Source organism: Labrus mixtus, chromosome 7 (genome assembly GCF_963584025.1).
Source record: "Labrus mixtus chromosome 7, fLabMix1.1, whole genome shotgun sequence".
Lineage (NCBI taxonomy): Eukaryota > Metazoa > Chordata > Actinopteri > Labriformes > Labridae > Labrus > Labrus mixtus.
Window position 1 is genome coordinate 30,857,543 of NC_083618.1, and position 26,470 is coordinate 30,884,012.

The window sequence follows — 26,470 nt, forward strand, 5'->3', positions numbered from 1 at the left end:
CAGAGGTTTGAAGGAACACGACGTGAGTCTACCTGACTTCATTCAGCTAGAAGGTCGGATTCAGTGCGGTCTTTTATGGGTTCACCTTTCTCCTCGTCTGCAGGAAGAAAAAACAAAATGATGTTCAAGAAAATCACGACTGACTGATCTGACTGAGAGAGTAAAAAACAGACTGAAGACTGAGGAGATACGACTACTGACAAGACTCTTAAAGAGAGACACACAGGTAGACTTTATGTTCTTTAACTTACCTTTACGACAACTGATGCGACCTGTGGCAAAGAGACCAGCTTGGACGATGACACCAACAACCAAAAGAGCACTAGGCACTCCAGCAGCAGCTACAATCCATCCAGCAATAGAACCTGAAACAGAAACAAAAAGTTTGTGTATCACTCAGAGTGTAGTTTCATATCACACTCAGATCAGACTGGACGTCACATTGGACACACAGAGAACAGCAGCAGGTGTGTGTGTGTGTGTGTGTCTGTGTGTCTCTCTGTGTGTGTGTGAGTGTGTGTGTGTGTGTCTCTGTGTCTATGTGAGTGTGTGTGTGTGTCTCTGTGTGTGTGTGTCTCTGTGTGTGTGTGTGTGTCTCTGTGTGTGTGTCTCTGTGTGTCTGTGTGTGTGTGTGTGTGTGTCTCTGTGTGTGTGTGTGTGTGTGTGTGTGTGTGTGTGTGTGTGTGTGTGTGTGTGTGTGAGCAGTGTGACGTCAGCTCTGCTCAGCTCTCAGCCTCCTTTTGGTTTTTGGCTCTCAGCAGTGAGGAGGCTGATGTTGGAGCTTCGTCCTGTTTCTGAGACGAGCTGCTCATCAGCACCGACAAACTTTGAATCCACTTCACACTGTTTACATGTGAGCACACTCTGAGCACCCAAAGGACCATCTTCACCTCCTGCTCGTCAACATCTGGATCTTTACACACATCACATCTGGACTTCATCTCACCACTGTTTACTGCGTCACAGTTTAGAGTTTCATGATGCTTTAAACTACTTGAAGTTTATTCACCTGACACTTTGACCTGCAGGACTTTTGAATAAAGGAGATGAACTCGTCTCAGCGTTTTTTAAAGAGCTGTTTTTATACTTTCAGGATCATTTACGGAGAGTTTTTAAACCTCTCATGTTCTCAGAGACGACTGAAACTGGAACTTTAGCTCATTAAAGGATCAACAATCTTTAAATAAACACTAAAAACAGTTTGAAATGAAACTTGAGATGTGATCAGTTAAACACTGTGACTGTATGCAGCGAGATGACCTTTAAACAAGGTGCAGATCAAGCTGACAGCGCCCTCTAGTGGACAAACAGTGAAACACACACACTGCTTCTTAAAGTAAATGTGAGTAAATGTGGAGCTGAAGACTTTTTGGACCTCCTGGTTTCACATTGAAACATGTCAACATGTCTCTGATGTTTTCATGTAAAGTTTCTCTCTCAGTTCAAACTGAAATCTGGTTTAAATTGAGTTCAGTTTGTGATCCAGCAACACTCTGCTGCAGTGAAGAAAGAGCGTGTAAAGACGACGTTCACACCAACATGTTGATCATCCAGGACTCTCTCTGTGACGTGATGAACAACATGTTTACATCGTTCATACAAACTGCACTTTAAAGTCCAGATGTGTCTGTAAGGGATCAAATGATGACCAGGAACCATCATTGAACTGATTCACACTTCAAGTTTGGTCCCACTTTTTAGTCTCCCGTCAGTTTAGAGTGAAGAACTGAAAACAAACATCAATAATCAAACAGTTTCTACATGTTTGAAGTTTCCTCCTTGATGTTTGTTTCCTTGGTCTCTCACTAAACGCAGCAGCTACTTCAACATGTGGGACAATAACTCACAGATATTAGAACCGCATTTCTTTCCCCTGTGGAAAAGAAACGTGGCTGCTTTCTTCTGACTTCAGTCCCTGAATGGTCCTGAGACGTGTTTTCACTTGGATCCTCAGAACGAGGACACTGAAGCTGGTTTCAGATCTGATACTGGGTTTGTGTTCAACGTGAAGAAGACTGACGGAAACATTCAAAACTAACTTCAGTTCTTTCTCATGTTTTCCAGCAGACTCCCTGATTCTTCCTCTTCTGTCTGCAGCTTCAGGAAGTTCAGTCTGATGTTCACATATTCTCTGTAGTGGACTCTGAAGTGCTCTCGTTTGGGGCGCCGGTGGCCTAGTGGTTAGTTTGTCTGACTCTATCCTTTCACAATAAAAGCACACAGCAAGTAAAGTACTCTCAGCTTAAGACAGTGCAAACCTTCAAAATAAAAGCCTATCAGTTTGTATATAGGTTAAGGGACTTAGGTCTGAGCAGCTTGTGGTGCAAAGATGGCACAGGCCCTGGTCAGTATTTCTTTAATTGGTAGGAGGGGGTCCTCCTCTTGAAATCCCCTCTAAGTAGGCGGGAGAGAAAGCAGATCATAAAACCCTAAAAAGAGCTAAAAGTCTAAAAGAGAAGAACATTAAAACATCTCATGGTAGATTCAAAGTAAACAGATTGATTTGGTTCTGTTGAAGAGAAGGAAGCGGTCAGGTTTAGGGAGGCTGCTGGGTTCACAGTTAGCTTTAGGATTGTGGGTGAGGTTAAGAATAAAAAGCAGGGAAGAGGACGATGTGGAGATGGATGGTTAGGATTAGGGTTCAGGTAAGTGGGAAGTTGTTGTTTCTTTGTGTACAGGTGAGGTGGAGACCCTGACCCTCCTCCCCTGAGAGCAAAGAAAAGAATGAAATGATGCAGGTAAGTTTCTCTAACAGGTGAGTACAACAATAAATAAATCAATTGATAAATGTCGTTAAATCATCAAAGTTCACACGGTAAAAGAGGACAGCGTTAAATCACATGCAGCTTAGTGTTCAAAGTGTTCATGGGGTAGTAATAAATCAATAAAACAAGTGCTCTGTGTGTCCTCCCTGTGGTCACAAACGTCCTGATTGGTGGAGCTGCTTTGCTGACTCTGATATATACAGGTGAGTGGGAGGTGGATACGTTACAGACGCTGATGCTGTTGTATCCTGTGCTGTGAGGTTTCTCCTGGAGCGTGACGATGGAGTTGTTGTGGAGGCTGGAGGCTTTCTGGATCCTCTGTGTCGGAGCCATGAATGTAAGTTGATGGTGTGTTTGGTTTCATGGTTTGTTTACTGGTTTCTTTATTGTTTACTTCTTGTTACTGGTGGTGGGTGTGTTCACCTGACATGTCGTGGTGATGTCAGTGATTATATGAGCCGCACTCACCTGTTCACCTGGTTTAGTCTCAGATGGAGAGAGGGGGTGAGCGTGGGAGCAGAACATTTCTGTTGACCGCCACACTACACCGCACTGCCATCACAAGTTGATTTTACGACCCGGTAACTGCAGTTGTAGTTTCTTGTGTTTTGTAGAATAAATGACTAAAGCATCTTGGATCTGGAAGTCATTCATAACGACGTCACAGCTTCACTCCCGTCTTTAGTCCCTCGCTGCACTCTTTTCTTTGACCACCTGCAAAGGCCGATACAGACGCAATACTCTGTGTGTCCTGATCAAGCTTTAAATAAAGTGCTAAGATCATGCTGTCAATAAATAAAGGAAAGTAAAACACACACAAAACAACATGCACAAAGTCATCCATTCATTAAAACAAGATAAAAACATTTTAAACTACTTTTTGTTTCATCTAAAACTCCATAGATGTGAAACAATCCGGAGAAACCCTCTCACTGTCCTTCCACCTTTTCGACACCAGGTGGCAGCATTGCACCGTGGATAAAAGCAGGTAGGGGGAGACCGTGTTGTTGTTGGTGCACCAGCAGGTGGCGGTATTTCCCCGTTTTCCTTGTTGGCTGCAGTTAAAAGCAGAGAAACCAAACAACTGTCCTTCCGTCTTCTGAGCAGGAGATGGCGGCCTGAATCAAAGTTTTTCATTTGGCCCGTTTGGTTTCTTTCTTTTCAATCATTTGATGAACGTGGTTTCCATTCTGAGGCGTTGACTTCTGGACCAGTTTGTGTTGCTTTTGATGCCTTCTGTTTTCAGATCGTCTGCTCCACGTCTTCTGAAGTGCATGTAAACGGACCCATTTTCTTTGCCTTTGTTTCTTTGGTAGATTTGTCGTCTCAATCTGTATTTCAGCTGCTTGTTTGTTTCTCCCACATACATGATATTACAGGTTGAACATGTTATTGCATAGGGTTAGAGTTAGGGTTACACACGGGATTAAAAATGTCTTTAATCACGACTAACTTTTGAAATTTAGCGATTAATGGAGATTCTAAATGTTGCTGGTTGGACAGCCCTCACATAAATATAAAATGCTGAATTCTGAATAAATAATGAAACATCTTTTCAGACTGGTGGTCTCCTGCCGTTCATCATCATCAGGACAAACTAACGTTACTCTGTAGTTCATCTTTATTAGGAGGAGAATATGTGACCTTTAAACACAACCTTCAGTTTCTGTTTGAAGCCTTAAATGTAGATTCAGGATATTTAGAGCGAGGAGTCTCAGGAAACGTGGGATTAAAACTCTGAAACATTCTGAAGAAACTTCCTCCTGTCTCATCAGATCAGCTTTAGAGTTTAAACTATGAAAAGATCTCACCGTTGATGTGAACGTAGGTCTCTGCCTCAGTGTGGTGGTTGATCTGGTCCTGTGTGACCACACAGCTGTAGTGGTCGGTCTTGGTCACAGTGGTTTGGAGGATGATGTCGTAGCTGCCTCCTCTTTCTGTGACCTGTGGTTCTTTAGCATGAAGGATGTTTCCAGAACTGTCCCTCCACTCCACTTTAGGTCGAGGAGAAGCTCCATAAACTTCACACTGCAGCAGAGACCAGTCCTTTGATTCATCGAGGATGGTGACAGACGGCTTGGAAGCAGCGCCTGTGGAGACAATAGAAAGAAAAGATTTCATCAGAAACCTGCAGAATAGATGTTTCACATTAAAACATGTTGAGGTAGATAAGTAAAGTATCACAAAGAAGAAGACAAGCAATATATTTAAAAGACATTCTGAATATGAACATGAAATAAACATTTAGTATTGTGGAGTAAAGACTTCATAATAAGAGAGTGAATTTAAACTCCCTCTGGGTTTCTTGTTCTCAGCTCTGACTTCACAAATACAGGACTGCCATGTTTCCTTCAGCAGTATTTATGTCTCTTTTGGAGGGAACCCCTCCCTGTCCAACCGTACGCCCTGCCACCACCTGGAGGAGGAACGACGGCCCTGAAGTCAGAACTCCAACTCTGGAAACTCGGAGCGACCTCAGTAGCCCGAGCTAAAATCCAACATGGCTGCTGCGTGCATCTACAGTAACGTTTAAGATGAAACTGATGTAATGAAATCAATCACAGCGATGGTATCGTCTACGTTCTCTCTGTGGACATGTGGTCATGTGACGTTCAGACACAAACTATCACGTAGTGTGTTGTTATCAAACTAAAGAACTGCTGGAGGCGTCCATGTTGCTGGTCAAACTGGTTTTCAAACTGGTCACGGGAACGCGCTCAACTCGGGTGTGACGTCAATCCTAGCTCGGACATTCCACTTGAGAGGTAAATGGAACGCACCAGAAGTCGTACTACCATGTTGAAGAGGAGTCACAGCCCCCCCCCCTCCGTGTCTGGGTGGATTAAAACGAGGGCGTCGTTACAAAAGAACGACGGTAGGAGAACCAATGACGTACGGCTCTGAAGCTGCTCCTGTGGACACGGAGGAAACAAAGGTTCATGGAAAGAAGATTTCACATCCCTTCATGTATCTCCACTTCTCTTCTTTTATATTCCTCTACTATACACGCCTTAGTTTATCTCAGCCTGTCACATGCTAAGTCCCGCCTCCTGGGAATGGCTGTAGGCCAAAACAGCTGTCAATCACTCCCTCCCAGCAGACGCGGGTTGTGTCTCCGTTGATCAGAAGCCGTTCAGGACGACGAGTGAGCCGTCTCTAAGTTCAGGTTAAAGGTCATGTAGCCCTTCCTGATTGGACGGTGAGAATCTGTGAGCGTCCATGGAGATGGAAGCGCTCTTTTCATTTCATACGGCTCTAAAGTGGAACGTATGTGATGTGATTATTCCTCGTCTCTTCTGTGACGCTGATCTGATACGGCGAGCTGCACGTGGAGGAACACGGACGCTGTGCGGTTTTAAAGAAAGTAGTCCCCGAGGAAAAGGCGGTCTGATGGAGAGGTGTAAATATTGACAAACACAGCGGACACTCAGGTTTCTGTGTTTTTCTTGAAGGTGGGACTTTTAGTGAAGCTGCTCGAGTATGTTTTCATCTCCTGCAGGTAACACGCCGTGTGGTCATAAGAAGGTCAAACGAGCACACGGTCAAACTGTGTACTGTCCCTTTAAGGCCTTTAGTGACCTCCATGGATCAAATGATTAAAGGGACGATCAGTGCATGTGTTTGGAGCTAAAGGAGGCTCCTAGTTATACTCTGTTTTAATGATCATGTCGGCCTCAGTAGATTCAGCTCCGACATGTTTCACATTATTAACACGTCGTCTCTTCTCACTCACTGAAACGTCTCCGATTCCTGTGACGGCACGCCGCTCCTTATAAATGTGTGTGTGTGTTTGTGTGTGAAATCTTTCCTCCATCATAACTAACGACTGACTCGTTTCAGAGCACTGATTCAGTCTGAAGTCACGTCTGAGTGCAGCTCTCAGTCAGGAGCTCTTTGGTGACCAGGTAACATCTGCAGCAGCGTCCAATCAGAGAGCAGCAACACGGTAACCATGGAGATGAATCCAGCAGGACCAGCTGCAGTAAAAACTGTGAAGTAAAGAAGTTTGAGTTGAAGGTGTGAAACATTAAAGTGAGCTCCTGATCCTGTGTGAAGGAGCAGCAGGTGTTGTTTAGTTTTGCTCTTTTAGATTCATGTCTGCAGGAATGTTTTAGTTTGAAGATAAAAAGAGTTCATGATGTTCACACAGAGACCAGATATGATGACCTCCACACAGAAACACATCATCAAGAGTTAGAATATTAATGCCATTATTTAAGTGTCACCTTACATATTCTTTCATCTTCTCCTCACTGTAAGCAGATCATATTTTGTCTTTAGTCCGTTTGTTCAATCAGCTGCTCCAGACTGACACCTGGGGGTTTACATGTCAGCTGACCTCACCTGGTTTATAAAAACATCTCCTAACAGCAGAGACTCCACTTCCTCAGCTCCCTCAACCCCTGCTGATAAACTTTTATAGAGCCACCTTAGAAAGCCTCCTGATCTACTGCTGCGCTGTGTGGTTCAGCAGCTGAACAGCAGAGGACAGGAGGGACCTACAGCCGGGGGTGAGGGGCGGCAGAGCGGGTGATCGGGACTAAACTACCAGCCGTCAGCGACGTATACACCGACCGGCGCCAAAGGAAAGCCAGTTGTATTATAAAAGACCCCACCCATCCTGGACACGTCTCTTATCCTCCCTCCCCTCTGGAAGGAGACACAGGACAATCAAATCAACACAAACACACTGAGAAACTGTTTCTTTCAACAGGCAGTGAAATGCCAAATCTAAGCAGGACCGCCGACTCTAGCTGCTGCTCGATGACTTCTGTTGTTTTTATGACAATAAAGATCTTTTCTATTTGAGTTGGCTCTGTTTGTGTCATGGAGCTTCCTGCTCCTCGTAAACCCCTCCCTGCTGCTGCTCCTCCTGCTGCTCCTCCTGCTCCTCCTGCTCCTCCTGCTGCTGCTCCTCCTGCTCCTCCTCCTGCTGCTCCTGCTGCTGCTGCTCCTCCTGCTGCTGCTCCTCCTGCTGCTCCTCCTCCTGCTGCTGCTCCTGCTGCTGCTCCTCCTGCTGCTGCTCCTGCTGCTCCTCCTGCTGCTGCTCCTCCTGCTCCTCCTCCTGCTGCTGCTCCTGCTGCTGCTCCTCCTCCTCCTGCTCCTCCTCCTGCTCCTCCTGCTGCTGCTCCTCCTGCTGCTGCTCCTGCTGCTCCTCCTGCTGCTGCTCCTCCTGCTCCTCCTCCTGCTCCTCCTCCTGCTCCTCCTGCACACACCCCTCTGTCCCACCTGTTTGCTCATTTACCCCTCAGTACTTAAACCAGTCACTTTGCCAGATCGTAGTTTGTGCTCCTGTCTGATTGTATGGACTGCCTTTTGAATTTTTGACCTTTACCTGTTTTGAGTGTTTACCTGATTCCTGTTTTGAGTGTTTACCTGATTCCTGTTTTGAGTGTTTGTCTGATTCCTGTTTTGAGTGTTTGTCTGATACCTGTTTTGAGTGTTTGCCTGATTCCTGTTTTGAGTGTTTGCCTGATTCCTGTTTTGAGTGTTTGTTTGATTCCTGTTTTGAGTGTTTGTCTGATTCCTGTTTTGAGTGTTTACCTGATTCCTGTTTTGAGTGTTTGTCTGATTCTTGTTTTGAGTGTTTGTCTGATTCCTGTTTTGAGTGTTTACCTGATTCCTGTTTTGAGTGTTTACCTGATTCCTGTACTTCTGCCTGGTTGTCCTGATTTTTGGTTTTGACCTCTGGAACAAACTGAATTTTTCTCTGCCTGAAAACTTCAGTAAACTCTCAGTTGTTGCCTTACTCCTGCCTCTGCCCTGTGATTCTGCATGAGGGTCTTCTCTGATTGCTAACAGTTTGTCTGTGCCTGTGTGTCCATGCACTGGGATAAGGAATCTCTTACCCCTGAGTTAACATCCAAAGTTCTGGAAGCTGAAAACACCAGACACATTTCTTCTTTCACATCAGTGCTGTGGGGGAACGTTTCAGCTTCAGAGTAATATCAACGCTTTAAGATCCATTTCTGTGTTTTAAACACTTTAATGTCTTCCTATTTGTATATTTCTATCTTCACTTCTTTAACACTGCCTTTAATTCACAGAGACTTTACATCAAACACCAGGAATATGTAGAAAAGGAAATGTTGATTTAGTCTCCTCTGCTTTAAGATTTCTGCTTTGTGTTCAGTCTGAACAAACCTTTCACTTTGCTCACACAATAAAACATAAACTGTTAAAGGTATTAGACTAGAAATTGTCTTACCATGTATAAACACATGAATCTCTGCCTCAGTGTGGTGTTTGATCTGGTCCTGTGTGACCACACAGCTGTAGTGGTCGGTCTTGGTCACAGTGGTTTGGAGGATGATGTCGTAGCTGCCTCCTCTTTCTGTGACCTGTGGTTCTTTAGCATGAAGGATGTTTCCAGAACTGTCCCTCCACTCCACTTTAGGTCGAGGAGAAGCTCCTCTGACTAAACACTGCAGCAGAGACCAGTCCTTTGTGTCCTCGAGTATGGTGACGTACGGCTCTGAAGCGGCTCCTGTGGACGGTGTTAATGGACATAAAGTTTTAGTGAGACATCACTGATAAATAAATAAAACTTCATGAAGGTTTTCTGTCCTGCAGATGAAAACTTCACCACCTACCACGTGAAGAGTGAACGGCTTGAAGAGGTCAAAAAGCTCCAGCAGCACTTCTTAAACAGCATTCTTAAACATCCCCGTGCAAACTCTAAACCAGCCCAAGTTTCCAACTTATTGACCAAATATGGTCATTCTCACCTTTGTTGGACACGCCCCCTCGCCAGCTCTCATTAGTCTAACCAACTAATTCAACCAGCCGACCTCTGCAGGAGCCTCATTGGCTGATATTTATGCGGACCTACATTATTGGTTATATTTATGATGACAGGCCTTTTTAAATGATGTTTGCAATGTGTTTCTTGATGAACGCCACGAGATGAAACCAGTCGCTCTCATACTAAAAGTGTTGCTGAAGCTGTTTCACCTCGTGACGACCCTGCTGGGTTCTTCTTTTCCTGGTTGGCTGCTTTGTGTTTTAGGTACCAGTGGGTGTGTCTGGGTGATCGTGGACTGGGAACACCTGGGCCCGGTGCACTTCTTCATTGTGGGAGAAAAAGAGGGAGAAAGGCTGCTCCCCAATGCTTCTCTTTTCTTTTGTTGGGTTTTCCCAACAACACACCACTCATCATTCCTTCACTCATTCTCTTACTGATCTCCACATCGCACAATGTTTGTTGGGTTGGTTCATTAATGTGGATGTAAATAAATGTCATTCTGAGTAACTCCTTGTCTCCTCCTTTGAGCCGACTGTGACAAACTGTTCTGCTGAAACTGTCAGAGAGATATGGATTGAATAAACTGATCATTTTGGAGACCACAGTTAATGATGCACATAAACTGTTTATAAAAACACTTTAGTTTTAAACTCTCTTCATACCAATGACTGTTCTATAAATAACAGAAACACCTGAACAGAAAATCATTTAGTGCATGATTGTTCAAATAATTAAAGATAGGTGTAAATGTCTGAGGATTGTTCTGTGGCTCATAATGTTTTTCAGAGAGACTGATACCTTTAAAATAACTTCATTTAGGATTCATCATTTAAAGTCAGACTTATTTACGTGATTGATTTTGTCTCCATGTGAAATATTAAATATCATCCAGAATGGAGCCATTCACATCAAAACAAATAAAATGTACTCAGATCACTAGAAAGGTGAGTTACAAATCCTGTGTGTAGATGTAACGTTCAGTGACGTCATCAAAACATAACTCACCTGGGATGTTTTCCTCTGACCTGACCTTTAACCTTATATCACGCGGAGGTAGCACGCGACCCCAGATTTATATGTAAACAATGAAAAATAAATAAACTTGATATTTTCATATGAACTCCGGCTGTAAACACAAACATATAACACCTCATTTGAAAGCTTACAGGTTTGTTGTTTCAGATGATTTCAAGAACTAACTTTAGAAATTACGACTTTGAAATAGAGCAGTCTTACTTTACGGCAGTAAACTGTTAACAACTATCAAGCTCACCTGTTTAGCTGTCGTTCAAATGTATTTCTAGATGTAAAAACAGACATTTATGGACGGACTATGGCTCATTGTTGATAGATAAATCTCACCAACTCAACCCAGCTCTTAGAAATCAAACCGGAGTGAAATTAAACTTCACAAACTTCCGTTGTGTCTCTTTCATGTTTTTAGCGCCGCTCGTTAAACTTTAGAAACAACGCGATATCAGTTCATATTAAAGTACTGACACAAGTTTACACCAATGAGCTTCAGGAGCTCTGAAATCAGGAAACGCCCACCAACACAACGAACCAATCGGCAGCTTAATACGACCTGAAGTGACGGACCTACCGGACTTTAAACTCCATCAGCCAATCAGAGGACAGCATCACTCCACGAGCGCTATTCCGTCTGATTGACAGCTACTTCTAACCAATGAGAAGTCAGCACCATGAAACCCCTCCGAGTCTGTTTCCGGTGAAGTTACCTGTCTGACCATATATGGAAGTTAACGGTTTCTGACTTCCTGTGACAGTTAGTCCCTCTAATAACAGAGAAACTTTATTTCTATGATTAAAGAGACATAATTTAGTGATGTAGATAAGTTCATATGTATTTAAATATGAATAAAATCTTTGATATAATTACATTAAACACATTTGGACATTTTGTCAGCGTCATAAAGAGTTTAATTAACTTCTTTCTGTCACTTTGGAGAAGTTTTAGAGAGCTCTGTGGACACCTGCTGGACAAACTCTGTACTGCACTTTGTCAAATATCTCCGAGCCTGTTCAGTCTGTCAACATGAAACTTCACACACACATTAAAGACAAGTGGAAGGACAAGTCCTGAGAGTTTCAGCCTGATGGACGTAATAATGACAGAGTTTTCTGGATCTGGAAGATGAAATTAAATGAAACAAAACAAAGAAAATGTTGATTAGCAGCTGTTTAATTCTTCGTCTGTTCAACTCTTTAATAACCTTAATGAACATGGACTCACCTGATGAAACCTCAGAGTGTTTGCTTTACAGTCATATAAAGAACACGTATCAGCTCCTTGTGTTCTCAGAATAATACAGTTTAAAATGTGGAGGTAATACGAGACTAAAATACTCCAAATAACCAACAAACACCAAGAGGTTAAGATAGCACCTGGAAGGTAAAAGACATGAGATGTTAGAGGGACAGATGATCAACTTCACCCTGGAGGAAGAATCTAAATGTGCTGTCTTTATAATCTGTGTAGAGCTGAACTGTGGCTGTGCAGAGTGACATTATGGATCACGTGTTTCATGTCTGATACAAACTGTGTCTCTCCAGATGTGGCTGCAGCTCTGTGGGGATGAACACCTGCCAGATGTTTCTTTTAAATCCACCTGGGACTCTTCAAACACGTCTGACTGAACGAGAAAACTCACCAACAACCAGCTCAATGTGGAACATTTGACTCGGCTGCAGACGAGGAAAAAAACAGGTGTAGTTTCCACTGTCGGCCACCTTGGTCTTCCTGATCTTTATGGAGGCGTTACCGTTCTTCAGCTCGTCGTTAAAATGTGAGACTCGACCTTCAAACTGTTTGTCTTGACCTGAAAGGCCGTGACCGTAATAATCTCCTCCGTCGTACATGAACACCTCCTTGTGATCGTCTTTCTTCCAGTCAAACAGCTTCGTCTCGATGTTCTCCTTGGTGCTGAGGGAACACGGTAACACAGCATCACTGTCTTCTTTCACCACCACTCGACCTGAGACAGAAACACGAGGATGAATCAGTTTGTTTATATGCAGAAAAATAAAGTTAGAACAGATTCATGGAAGTTTGTGTGATAATCTAATGTCAGTTTATGATCATAATAATCTCACTGTTTATCTTTGTGTAGCTAAATGTCATAATGAAATCATTTCCACTGAACTCGGGCGTCTTCACAGTCGTTTACATTTTACTATGTGACACATATTCATCATATTTAACCATCTATCTCATTTATAAAGCCTCATGTTGATGTTTCTGTCTCCTGATCCTTTTCTTTACACATTCATCTGATATCAAAGATAAAAAACAAACATGTCACACTTATGAACAGAGACTAGTGAATGTTTACATCAGTATTCATACGTTTCTTTAGTCAAACTGTCTCTGAATCAGCCGATTAAACTCTTTGAATCTGAGATTTCTGAGGAGAAGGAGGTGAAACTTCTTTCTCTGCTTCTTGTTTTACTTTGATTTATTCTGACTCTTATTTCATAATTCATTCAAAACTTCATTAAACTCTGATACTCCCTCACACAGTGGACTCACATCCATGTTGTATTATCTGTAATTGATCATGGTCCATAATATGTGAGTGATGCTGCAGTTTTCTCTCTGCAGGATGGAGGAGACGCCCTCCAACATCTACTCCCAGAGAGACGAGCATCACACTGCGCATGTCTGTTAAACGGCTGTAATATGATGACGTCACCTGAGCTGTGGAGGTTGATGTTTTAATATTTCTGTATTAATGTCCTTTAGTTTCAAACGGAGCTAAATATCGATGCTAACAGTCTCCGGTGCTAACGTTATCTCCCCTCCGCTGATAAACTTCCTACTTTTCTGTCTCCAGACTTCATGTTTGAACATTTTTTACATTTATTTTTCATCCATTTCAATCTCAAACAGTTCAGAGTAAATATGAGCCGTTACTTTTCTCACCGTTTTCATCAGCAAACGTTATTCCAGACCGAGTCACGACGCAGAGACACACGAGAGGAAGAAGCTTCATAGTTGTTGATCTGAACATTCAACGTGACGTCACTGACGGTCACTTCAGAGAACGCTGCTGTGACGTCACTAACACGATGATCTCCTAGCAACACGTTCGATGATCGTCCTTCAAAATAAAAGTATTATGTCGAAAACACAAACAATAAAAGTCTGAATGAATAAATAAAACCTTCTCACAATACTGTAGCACAATCCCCAACAAATAAGTTTGAACATTTATCAGCTAAATCAACCAAAAGTGATTTTTTTTAAGTTGAACTATTTAGAGAGCAGCAAAACGGTCGTGTGTTTCTCTTTTATTTCTGTCTCATATTGTATTAAAGTTACAGCTGAATTATTTTACGTGTATTTTAACTTCAGTAGATGTTTTGTTAAATTATTTTAAAAATGTTTAATAATTCTGATGGTTAACTTCAAACAGGAATTCATCATATTCTTTCAAATTAAATGCAACACTGTGCCGTTTTATATCTCTAGAAAACGTTTGTCGAGCTCCTATGTTGAAACTATCCTAAACTTATATATTTAAATAATTTAATCAACACATAAAGCAACACTTAACCCTTAATCCCACCTGGAAGTTTATAACAATCAGTCTTTTTAGAGTTAATTTACTGTAGTAAAGATCACTATTTTATCTCACTTCCCTTCTTCACCTACCTCAGTTCACTTCCTGGTTTCTCCTTCCCCTTCATTGATTGGTTGTTGTTTGTCCTCTATCAGAATTCACCTGATCACTGCTCATTTAAAGACTGCTCTCGCTCCTCTTCACCTTCACTCTGAAGTTTGAACTATGTGTGTTTATTTCATTTTTTGTTTCCCCCTTTATTGAACCTTTTGATTTAAATTTAAAGAAATAAACCATAACTGAAGTTCATGCATCCTGACCCGAGGTCCATGGTGATAGTCACCCAATACATTTGAACCCTTCCTAACATTTACATTTTCATTAAAGCCTACAGCGTGTAGTATTTATTTACACTGCTCACGTTATTCAGTCTGTAAAGTTTCCTCTTGTTATCCTCAAATCAAGTCAGAGGACAAAAGTTAAAGTGTGTGAATTAAACTCTGAGAGCAGCTGCTTTGTTTGTTTCTTGTCAGTAAAAATCACTTCAGTGTTGGACAGTCAGAAAACACATGTTGCAATCTCAGCCCCCTGGCGACTTATTGGAAAATGCGTATGTGTGACGTAATGGGACAGGTGTGTTCTGGGTAGTGAAAACCAAGGTGTAGCGATGGTAATCAGTCTGAGTCTACGGTGTGAACGTGATGGTAGCGCAGTCCATTCTCCAGCCGAACGCTAGCAAGCAAAGTGCCTTTTATGCCCGTGAATGTGTACCACTGTGAAGTAATAAAGCCAGAGTTCATTGCTGCAACCACCGCCTCGCTGTTCAGTTCTTCGGCGCTGTTAACCCGGACCACTAGATGCAAGTTACCTGCTACGAGCCAAGTTATTAGCATGAGACCAGCTCGCTCCCAACTACGGTTTGGAGCGTGGAAGCTGTGAAGGTAACACTACGCTGCACTCCTGTTCTTTAGAATGATGGAGATGAATAACACTCAGGTGTCATCTTCAGCCTGAACCTTTTCCATCAGTTTAATCCCTCTCTGTTTTTTTATTAATAATATGAATAAAGGGTTTATGTTTTTCTTTGTGTGGATAAATGATAAATACTGTCAAACTACTACAACCACTAAAACGATACACAATATAGAGTACTGTTTGTTTCAGGACACCAGAGGGCGCCAAATCATCAAGAACAGGAGTGACCAGACCCCATCACTTCAGACTTCTAACTCTTAAGTGAATTCAGCAGCAGTGTGGTTTAGAGCTGTGGTGTCCAAACTCAGGTCCAGGGACCCCCGAGGGTCCTTAGATCCTGTCCCAGACGTTCCATACAAACAAAACAACAACAACAACAACAACAAAACAACAAACACAGTATTCAAAGTCTCAGTCTTTTTAAAACAAGGGCGCAGTTGTTGAAATCATAAAAGGGTCATTAAACATAAAATGAAGCCGTGCTGAGCTCATTCAAACCTGGATGGAGTTAAACTTCCTGAATCTAAATGAAAAAAAACCTGAAATGAAAGTGTTTGATAAATGTGTACTCGCTGAAGGTGTTCACGGTGTTCTTGGCCCGTTAGTCAGTCGACATGTGGCAGAGATCTTGTTGTGATTTTTGTCTCCTTCAAACAGATTAGCTCGTTAGTAAAAGCAGCTGAGACTGTTGGGAAAGATAAAGCCTTATCTTCCTCCAAAGGACTCTGAGAGTCCTCCACATGATCATTACATCTCGTTCAGATCGTTCATTCTCAGACTGAGCTCCCTCTTGTGGTACGCTGGGAGTCTCTGGTTGGTTGTTTGTTTTAAATAAAGATGTAGAAATCAAATAGTTGAAAATAAAAACCTGAGGGAAAACAGACCAGATCAAATTCTGATTGGCTGGTCTCAGGCTCGGGCAGAGACAGCTAATGTTGTGCCCTGAAAAAGAGTAAAATGAATAAATGGACTCAAGACACGATGCTTCCTCTGTCAGCGTCATGCAGAATGAGGCATAACTAATCAATCACATGCATTATCTCTTGATAGACATTACAGGTAGAAAACAGATTCACAACTCTTGGCAGATATATCTGTATATTTCAAAGGTTTTAAACAAAATAACTTGTTTTTAAATTGTTTTAAATCCTTCAGACTGAATCTGTTTTAACACTGATATCTTTTACACATTATTAAACTTAAATGAACTTCTACAATTGTTTTATGACATTTTTTATAAGAATTTGCTGTTTTATGTCACTAAAATCATATTTATTTCTCCATGAATTTATTTATAACTTATCAGTTATTTCAGATAAATTACACCTATCACACAAACCTCTACAGGTAAGCCCCTGATTATGAATAACTCTTAATTTTTATAAAATCAAAACCTGAGTTATAGAACTTCCCCGTACAGTGTGTGCCGATGAAGACATGAACTATTCAGTCCTAATTCGTCTTTTGTACAAGGCGTTCAACGTGTTCATTTCTTCTTTTAACATGGGGTGTGTATGGGTCTTGGTGGGCTTTAGGAGCCAGCCTCAAGTGGACACTTGAGGAACTGCAGGTTGTTGCACTCGCACTGGCTTCATTTTCCTTGCTGGAGGTAGCCGCTCAGAAGGGCTTAAAAGCAAACTGTTGGTTTTGGCTTTGCTAGCTAGCTAACCAGCCAGCAGGCAGATTGAATTCAAGGCTGAAGCAGACAGCCTCTGTATATCCTTCATGTGTGTGACTGTGTGTGTGTGTGTGTGTGTGTGTGTGTGTGTGTTACATAACATCCTGTGCTCCCGAGCGGCGGTCCTGGACACTTGCTGCATTGTCAGCAGCTCGCTCTCCCGGAGTTTCTGCTCGTCTCTGCAGGGACGGACGCTGCGGAGCCAAAGACAACAACCAGGAGGTCTACAGATGTGTACGTTACATTTATCGAGACAGAAATAATCCTAATCCTCCGTCAACACAGCTCGACTCATCTGCCACACTTAACTAAATATTTGAGGTTCTGACCTGTTGGTACACTGAAAGTCTGAAAAGATGCTAACTTATGCTCCGCTGTGGTCCTGATGTTTCTACGAGTGTGAAACAATGATTTGTAGCAGCTCCACCGCTTCTCATGACATCTGATCCCCTGCAACCATTTCAGTCTGACATTTTTATATCAGAGATTTACGCTTCATTCTATTATAAACTCTATTTTCCAACCGGGACCCAGGTTGAACAAATATAACGATATAATGTGAAACGGGAGGCCAAACGCTGCAGCTACAAATCCTAACCAATGACGTGCTGAAGAGTTTTCTCGTGCTGCCTTTTAACTGATTCAAACTAAGAGGTTATTTAAACTGAGCTTCAGCGTCTGTGAGTTTAAACAATGAATGGAAACCTGTTGTTTTATCCTGTTTGCACGTCTCTAAAAGGTTAGAATCATAACATTTTTTTAATGTTTGAGTTTCATCTTAAAGTCAGTTAAGGTCATCTCAAATGTCTCAGACAGTCCGTCACTCTGCTCTCATTAGACGAAATGCCATCCGTCTCCTCCTGCAGCTTTCATTTCCTTCATCTCCTCCGAGTCGGCCCACATTCAGGTGTATCTCCTGAAGCCTTTATTATGCTTTTGATTAGAGACGGGGAACATTTAGGTACACACTGCTTCCACATTATTTCCTTAATTCACTAAGAGTCGGTTCAAAACCAACAGAACTGTTTTCATGGTTTACTGTGCTCATCACAATCCTTCCACATGCTGTTTCTTTCAGGTTTCCCGAGTATGACCATGTATTGAAACAGCGCAACATCCACTGAGCTCATTCCAGTTGTTGTGTTTTTAACAATCTGTTCTTACTCTCAACTCATCAAACACAACCGCTGTGTGAGTGAACATGTTCAGAAACGACGCCGTAGGCTCCTCTAGCATCATTTCTGGACTCTGTCCTGCCGAAGACAATGTTGTCTGCAGCTTGCTTTATACTCTTCATGTGAACTTGAGTGGAGGGGGTTGGAGGTGTGTCTCTGGAGGAGGCGTGGCCTAACAGCAGTTTGTTTTGGTTTCATGCTGGAGCTTAAGAGCGACATCTACTGGATCAAAAAGTCTCACATTCTTCCTTTAAAATTCAAAAACATTTTTTATTTTTTTTAGTATGAAAGTATGAATTAAACTCATCTCTCTCCGTACATAGCCGGATCCGGATGTAAGCGTTTAGTAAGACCAAATAAAACCAGCAGAGTTTAACAGACTCACTTCAACAAGAAGACTTCAGGAAATCCTCTGGATCCGAATCTGTCCGGCTGAAGATCTGCAGTAAACCTCTGAGCTCTCCATCGGGATGCACGCCCTCTCTCTCTCCTCATCCTAAAGTAACCTGCTCACCTGACTTTGAACTCGTCGGTTAATTGAGGTCGTCTCAGTTGGAGCGTTTGCTGAAATATTTCCCCGACCCTCTGACTGCAGCTGTGGAAAGGTCACGCTGCCGGGATCACAGCGGTTAGATTATATAATGAGATTAAACGATATATAAATAATATGAGGGCAGGTAGACTGGATCCAGAAGTTGTGAGAGCACCTGAAACGCCGGCTCTGGACTCTTATTTGTTAGTCGTTAAAGGTCATTGAACTACAAATACCGTTTCTACGTGACGGGTGTGGTGTGGAGCCATGTGGGTTTCATCTGCTGAGGTTTCTCGGAATGACTGGAATTTTGTTTGTGTTTCTAAAACACAATAAAAAATGTCTTTTCAAATATTTAACAGTGGTGACTCTTTCCTGGTGTTGATCTACAAACATCAGTGTTGACTGTTTTCACCTCAGAGCTGGAGCTTTAACAGAACAACGATCGGAAATCAAACATTTCCCAAACTTTGTCGCTGTTTTCAAAGTCCAGTGTTTCCCCTACATTATATTGGGGGGGCGGCCCGCCTCCCCTGAAGGTCAAGTAAAAATAAAAAATAAAAACAAAAAAAATATATATTTTTTAATGATTTGTTTGGGGCTTTTTGTGCCTTTATTGTAGAGATAGGATAGTGGATAGAGTCGGAAATCAGGGAAAGAAGTCATTTAAGGAACCTTTCTGATAGAAAAGGACAGCTGTCATTAAAAGTAACACATGAACACCAAGATTCCTTCAAGTGTTTGTGTCGCTGTGTCGCCGTGTCGCTGTGTCGGCATGTCGGCTTGTCCCCACCCCCCCAACGCTGTAAACCTAGGGGAAACACTGAAGTCTAAAAGTCCCGGAGCTCATGTCAAACATTATCAACCGTCTTTAACTCGGTTACATCCTCAGCGTGTCACAAAACACCATCTTGAATATGTGTGTATATATTCCATCTGACTCTTATTCCTGTAAATATTTCTTGTACCTATTATTGATATCTTACTTACATTCCTATTCTATTTGATTATTATTTGTATTATTATATTTCTCCTGATATACTGTATATTTTGGAGAAACTGTAACGATTGAATTTCCCTCTGGGATTAATGAAGTGTTTCTGATTCTGATTTGTTTTATGATTTTGATCATTTGTCCATTTTAGTAAATGATAAATTAACTGAGCATGTTTAGTTCTTTTCTCGTCTTCTGACTAGGACACATCGGACATGTGGTTGCAGGAGCTGGGGCTCGAACCCCCGACCCTCCGATTGACCGACTCTACCATCTGAGCCGGGCGGTTGTGGTGAAAAGGTGACGACAATCAAAACGTTTACGCGCACAGTTAAAGGGATACTTCATGAAACATGACTCTGTACTGACATTGGGTCATATATGTAGAAATGTGAAATACATTTTGAAGTTGGTGCCTTCTTGGCCGAGAAAAGACAGAAAGTGTCTTTTTGACTCATGTGGATGAAAGACACCAAATCCCAGAATGCACAGCACCGCAGGCCACTCCCACTAAGGTCCTCTATTTACAGACATATTTACTTCATAAGACTGTTTCCTCAACTGATTCAGAGATTTCTTCCAGAATTGGTATCTTCCTGTCAGAAAACAGACTCTATGTCTGTGTCCATAGACAAACAGTGAGAGCACCGACACTACCAGTCCGCCCCAGCTCGAGCCGGCCCCGGCTCCTCGTCCTCACCGCAGGTCTTCTGCCTCGGCTGCTGCGGTTGAAAATATGAGGAACTAGCGTTGTAGTTTCATCCCCGCTAACCAAAGCAGCCGCCGATGGAAGCTCCCTTTCGGACTTAGAAATACAAAGATTTCCCATCTCAGGGGAAAATGAGGGCGGGATGCACGACCATTCAAAAATACTACCAGGTCTCTAATGACACAAAGATTAATGCAGATGGGTGAAGTATCCCTTTGTGATACACCGTTTACACGTCTTATGAACTGAAAATGGGTTTACTGGTCTTTACCCTCTGAAATGGTTATTCTTATCGTTCTCCCTTCAGTAATTCAGTTTGATAGTAACTCATTTCTTTCAGGCTGATTTACAGTAAGTGTTACAATGTTCTTTGGGGGGGGGGGGGGGGGGGGGGTTACTCACAGTCTGTGTAGTCATGTATTTGTAAAATCAGTCGGACGTATCGGTGTTCAGAGAAACACAAACGGCACAGATTTCTTTTTCAGTTCTACAGAAAAGTCAAAATGTGGAAACTCAAAGAGCTCACAGTGAAGAAATCTGTGAAGAAGATCAGCAGGTGGTCACCTCACACACACACACACACACACACACACACACACACACACACACACACACACACACACACTCACACACACACACACACACACACACACACACACACACTCACACTCACACACTCACACACACACACACACACACACACACACACACACACACTCACACACACACACACACACTCACACACACTCACACACACTCACACTCACTCACACACACACACACACACACACACACACACACACACACACACACACTCACTCACACACACACACACTCACACACTCACACACACACACACAGACACACTCACTCACACACACACACACTCACACACTCACTCACACACACACACACACTCACACACACACACACACACACACACACACACACACTCACACACACACTCACACACTCAGCAGGTGAGACGGTCAGTCCGTTGGCCCTTTAGCTCGGTCACATACATTTATTTGGCCCTTTAGTGAGGTCAGTTAGAGCAGCATCAGGGCGGTCATGTGAGCTAAATCTCCCGCAGACAAACATGGTGTGTGTCCGTGCGTGTGTGTATTTCCTGTGTGTGTTTGAGTGTTGTTGGTAATAAAAATAATTAGGTTGGATTCAGCAGCCCTTCCTAGGTTGCATGGACTACGTTTAGTAACAAATCATAAATAAACTCCAACTGTGAAACACATCCACAAGTCTGTGCACGCAGCGATTCGTCAGCGCCACATTTTTGCTCAGTCCGATGGCGCACTGCCACACGGGGTCTGATTCTGCAGCATGAGCAGCAGCCATGATCAGCTGTAGTTCACAAGATGACAGGAGAACTACAAGATCACGCGGGAATAAAGAGAACAACGTGCAAACAGCATGTTAGTTTGTCTTTCAGGATGATTTGTTGCCACATGAAAACAGGGTTAGCCTCGGAGTGGGCCGCTTGCTTTATACAGATTTTCAAATTAATTAGTACAAACACTATAAATATAAAATAACTGTAAAATCAGAGATGTGATGTGATCTGTTGGTTTTTAATCATCTGACATGTGACTATTCTGGAGTACTGTTACGTGTTCTTTTTGCTGTTTAATAAACTCGTCCAGCGTCGGCCAGTTTAAATATTTGAAAGCAAACACGGCCTGGTTTGGTCTGGACCGACCCTCCACACAGACCACCTCTAACCCTCCATCACAGCCAGGAGTGGATGTTAAAGAACTCTTTTTAAAGGTGGAGTTTAATGACTTACACTCAGTCATATTTACGCTTCACTTCAACAACCTCACACGTTTTATCATCAGTGTAATCGGCGCCAGAGGAGCCTCGTCACACTCCTCTTAAACAACACAAGAGAGAGCTCATGATGTTTAATAAAGGGCACATGTTCTCCTCCTCTTGATCATAAACCCCTCTATTTCAGCCCTGCTCAGAACAGGCTGTTTCTGTGTCTGTACCTTTAAATATGTAAATGAGCTGTGTCTGACCACGCCCCCTCTCTGGAAGGGCTTGGGTGTCCCGTTGCTTTCTCGCTCCATGTCCTCTTGTTTACGGTGAGAAGGCAGACTCAGAGGGCAGAACAAACACCTAGCTGTGGGAGTGTCACCCACCTGGGGGAGGGGCTACTGCCCTTTGTGATGTCATGAAGGGAAAATCTACAAACACACATTTTCTGAAAAGTGGAGAGGATGGACTTTTCTCATCATCGGGGGGTTTGAAGACAGACTAGAGACACATGTTAGAGTTAGAGGAACATGGAGAAGAGGATTTTAAATATGTGACCTTTAAGGTGTCAGTGTCTAAAACTGCAAGAAGTCTTACAATGTTTGGCTTCTTGTGTTTTTACCAATATGAGGAATTTCTCCCAAAGAATTAATTAAGAAATATTTGAATACATTTGTTCCCTTGCAGAAGCCGGCTCCCCTTGTTCACATTGAAAAATAATATCACAGGGAATAAAACGTCACCACCCCCTCCCACTCGAGGGGTCGGGCAGGAAACAATGTGTCTGTTTGCGTTCACATAGCTCCTCCTGAATCCTCCTGAAAACTTCAGGGTGAGCAGCATGTGTGAACGGGAACAGACACATTCTTCCCTCTGGTCAATGTTCAGCGTGAAGTTGGAGTGAGCTGATTTGTGAATGTCATGTCATGCCTCTCCCTCCGACAGCGAACGTCTCCCGCTGTGAGCTGCAGAGATAGATCAACTTTATTTGTCAGTCCAAACGGTGACAGAAATTCTCCTTTGACAAGATTCAAACAATAACCACAGCTTACATTTAAAACCCAAAGTAATGTGAGTTTAAAAAAAGGGAACTGTTAAAAACAACAGCTGATCAAAAGAAGTGTTGAAGTGAATATTTAGAGCAGTGGTGTCCAAACTTTTTTTCTTGCGGGCCAAAATTGTCGTGTTAGAATCGCTCGCAGCCCACAGGTTTTGTTTTTTAAAATATAGTTTTAAAAATAGTAAGGCTTTGTAGATCAGAATCAAAAGGCTCGCTAAAGAAACCCTTTAATAAAAGAAATCAAATATTTTGATTTCTTCGTTCTACTTTATTTGTTTTGTTCTCAGAATCAAGCCTGGTGGTTCATGTTTTTGGAAAAGCTTTCTGCATTTAGCTCAGGTCATTAAATGGTTAAACAACAGTCCGCTTCTTTGCAAAAACTTTACATAAGTTTTTTTTCATAGTTTACAAAAAAATGTGTTAAATAGTAAAAGCTGTAGATTAAAAAAACAACAACATGTTACTGAACATTTTCTATTTAAGGAATATTGTTCAGCCCTTGTTAACATGAAAAATAAAAATAAGATAATGTGATAATCTTATTCAAGACCTCGGGACAAAATCTTCTGATTCTTCATTTGAAGTCACGGGCCGCAAAAAATCCCCTCAAGGGCCACAACTGGCCCTCGGGCCGCACTCTGGACACCCCTGATTTAGATTGATGTGTGAGAGGGAGTCTACCTGAAATCACTCTAATCTAGAGTGCTGTCATGTGAAAATGTCTGAAGAGACATTGTGACAGTTTAATAAAGTATGCAGGTTTACTTTGATGATGAAAAACAAGAATTCAAGTTTCCAGCCGTTTAAAAATAACTCTGAGAGCGCACACTGAGTCAGGCTCTGCAGGATGCACAGTCATAAACTGCTGAGAGGTCGTACCCTCCACACAGGCACCTCCTGGCAGGCCTCTCTGACTCCTCTGCTGGCCTCAAACCTCCCCCCTGATCCCACCCCCACCTTCAGTCCTCCCCTCCTGCACAGTCACTCCACTCTCTCCTTTCTTCTCCTTCTCACCCTCTGTCAGCCCAGACCACTTCCTCTGATCTCAATGTTTGTTGTTGAAGTTACTTTTCATCCTGATGTTAGTTACGGCCAAACTTCACTCGCTCCAGGTGAATTCTCCTGATTATATCTCACATCGGCTCGCTCTGACTTTCTGCAGAATAAATACGAGGAGGCTGGAGGTAGAAACTCCGGGTGAAGTTGGAGTGAAGAATTTGGTTGTTTGCGTTCACACCTGAAGCTCCTCCTAGAAATATTTAGGAGTTTTTTTCAGGAGTTTTCTGCAAATGTGAAAGCACTCACCTTTACTGTGAATGTCACAGAGGCATGAAGGGTTCAACAGCGGTGAGCAGCACACACAGCATCCTATCTGAAAGGTGATCCAAGCTGTGTACCGCCTAATGAAGGTCGTAACAGAGACGGGATGGGCGGAGCCAGCGAGGGAGAACAGCGCTGAGTGTGTTTTCTCGACATGATTCTGCAGCAGTGTGTAACCCGGACTGGGAAACCAATATTACCTCGTTGTTTAATCAATATGACTGTACAAAGACGTGATGACAGCGCCGTTGCGGGCTTTTGACGGTATCTTTCAGTCTCGTTTGCACGGGCTTAGCTGGCGCAAAAACCTTCGCAGTCCTTTTTGGGAATCCATCAGAGTGAATTTAACTTCCTCTGCCACCGACCTGAGCACCTTAACACCCACACTGCAGAGCTACTTCCCAGCTGGCGAGCAGTGTACAGTGTGTGTGTGTGTGTGTGTGTGTGTGTGTGTGTGTGTGTGTGTGTGTGTGTGTGTGTGTGTTTGTGTGTGTGTGTGTGTGTGTGTGTGTGTGTGTGTGTATGTGTGTGTGTGTGTGTGTGTGTGTGTCTGTGTGTGTATGTGTGTGCATGTGCATGTGTGTGTGTGTGCATGTGTGTACGTCTTCCCAGGGGTCCAGTGGCATTTTGTTCACAGGATGGCAGGAGGATGTGAAGGTCAGTAAGCTCCTCTGCAGGTCAACAGTCATTAAAACACACATGTTACACACACACACACACACACACACACACACACTCACACACACACAGCTTCCCCTCACAGTGGTGGGTATATTACAAATGTTTGACACCTCATGAAAACATTTAATATCCATTTTTGTGTGAGTCTGAGTCTGGATTAATATTGATCTAAAAACACATAATTATATATAAAATGTGATCAAATGTTCGTCTGTCTTGTTGAAATCAAATCTGATGTCACTAAAAATAACATTTCACACGCTTGTTGCATGTAGGGTTAGGGTTAGGGTTAGGCTTGCATGTCACCCCCCCCCCCCCTCCCCCCCCTCCCCCCCCTCCCAACATGTCTCTCTTCAGCTGTCCTATCTAATAAACATCTTAGTTTTACCCCTTGAATGTTTTATCTCAGAGTAACATCTGCTGACGCTCTCTGCTCGCTCTCATTGGCTGTTAGTCTGCCGGAGCCTCGCCGATCTATAAATAAACATCAAACATGACTGATCATCTTTTAGTGGTACGCATCACCGACTAACTTTTACCCCTGATCCTGTGACTGACCTCAAACTGATTTGTTGGTGTTGTTTCTATCGTGTGGCTGCAGAGGGGAGTGTTTAAAGAGTGTGTTACACATCAATACATCCTGTGTAAACGTGTCTCTGGCTCCTCCCCTTGTGTATAAAAGCTGTTTCAGTCAAGAACTAGAGAGAAGAAGAACATACTCACTGATTATTTGGATGTTAGTAAGAGTTTTTAGATCACGCTCATTCTGTGTCAGTTTACATGAAATGTGAAGCTACGAGCTAACTAAAGAGCGCTAACATTAGCATGCTAACACAACAATGTGAAGCTACGAGCTAACTAAAGAGCGCTAACATTAGCATGCTAACACAGCTAATGTGAAGCTACGAGCTAACTAAAGAGCGCTAACATTAGCATGCTAACACAACAATGTGAAGCTACGAGTTAACGAAAGAGCGCTAACATTAGCATGCTAACACAACAATGCAGGACACAGCTAATGTGAAGCTACGAGCTAACTAAAGAGCATTAGCATGCTAACACAACAATGGGAAGCTACGAGCTAACTAAAGAGCGCTAACATTAGCATGCTGACACAACAATGTGAAGCTACGAGCTAACTAAAGAGCGCTAACATTAGCATGCTAACACAACAATGTGAAGCTACGAGCTAACTAAGGAGCGCTAACATTAGCATGCTAACACAACAATGCAGGACACAGCTAATTGCAGCTCGAGCAAAGGACAATTTTTTCCTCCACATGCGCTTAATGGTGTTTAATGATGTTGGTTCCATTTGATAACTTTGTGTAAACGTGAGTGGAGGGGGGGTTTGGAGGTGTGTCTCTGGAGGAGAGCGGAGGCTTCAGGATGGAGGAGGCGTGGCCTAACAGCAGTTTGTTTTGGTTTCATGCTGGAGATCAAGGGTGACACCTACTGGATCAAAAAGTCGCTCATTCTT

General features: G+C 42.8%; 1 protein-coding gene across 3 annotated transcripts in view; it reads right to left on the reverse strand.

The window, feature by feature from the left end:
- LOC132977166 (CD276 antigen-like) overlaps positions 1-26,470 on the reverse strand; it is a 160,486-nt gene that overhangs the window by 33,193 nt on the left and 100,823 nt on the right. The window contains exons 1-4 of one of the 3 annotated variants that reach the window (XM_061041606.1): positions 13,454-13,606; positions 12,183-12,506; positions 8,974-9,252; positions 4,577-4,855 (exon numbers count right to left, since the gene is read on the reverse strand). In XM_061041606.1, the coding sequence (XP_060897589.1) occupies positions 4,577-4,855; positions 8,974-9,252; positions 12,183-12,506; positions 13,454-13,541 (970 nt within the window). In that variant the 5' untranslated portion in view covers positions 13,542-13,606. Of the gene's footprint in view, positions 1-4,576; positions 4,856-8,973; positions 9,253-12,182; positions 12,507-13,453; positions 13,607-26,470 lie in introns of those variants that run through there. The other 2 variants (XM_061041607.1, XM_061041608.1) reach the window with 2 other exon arrangements.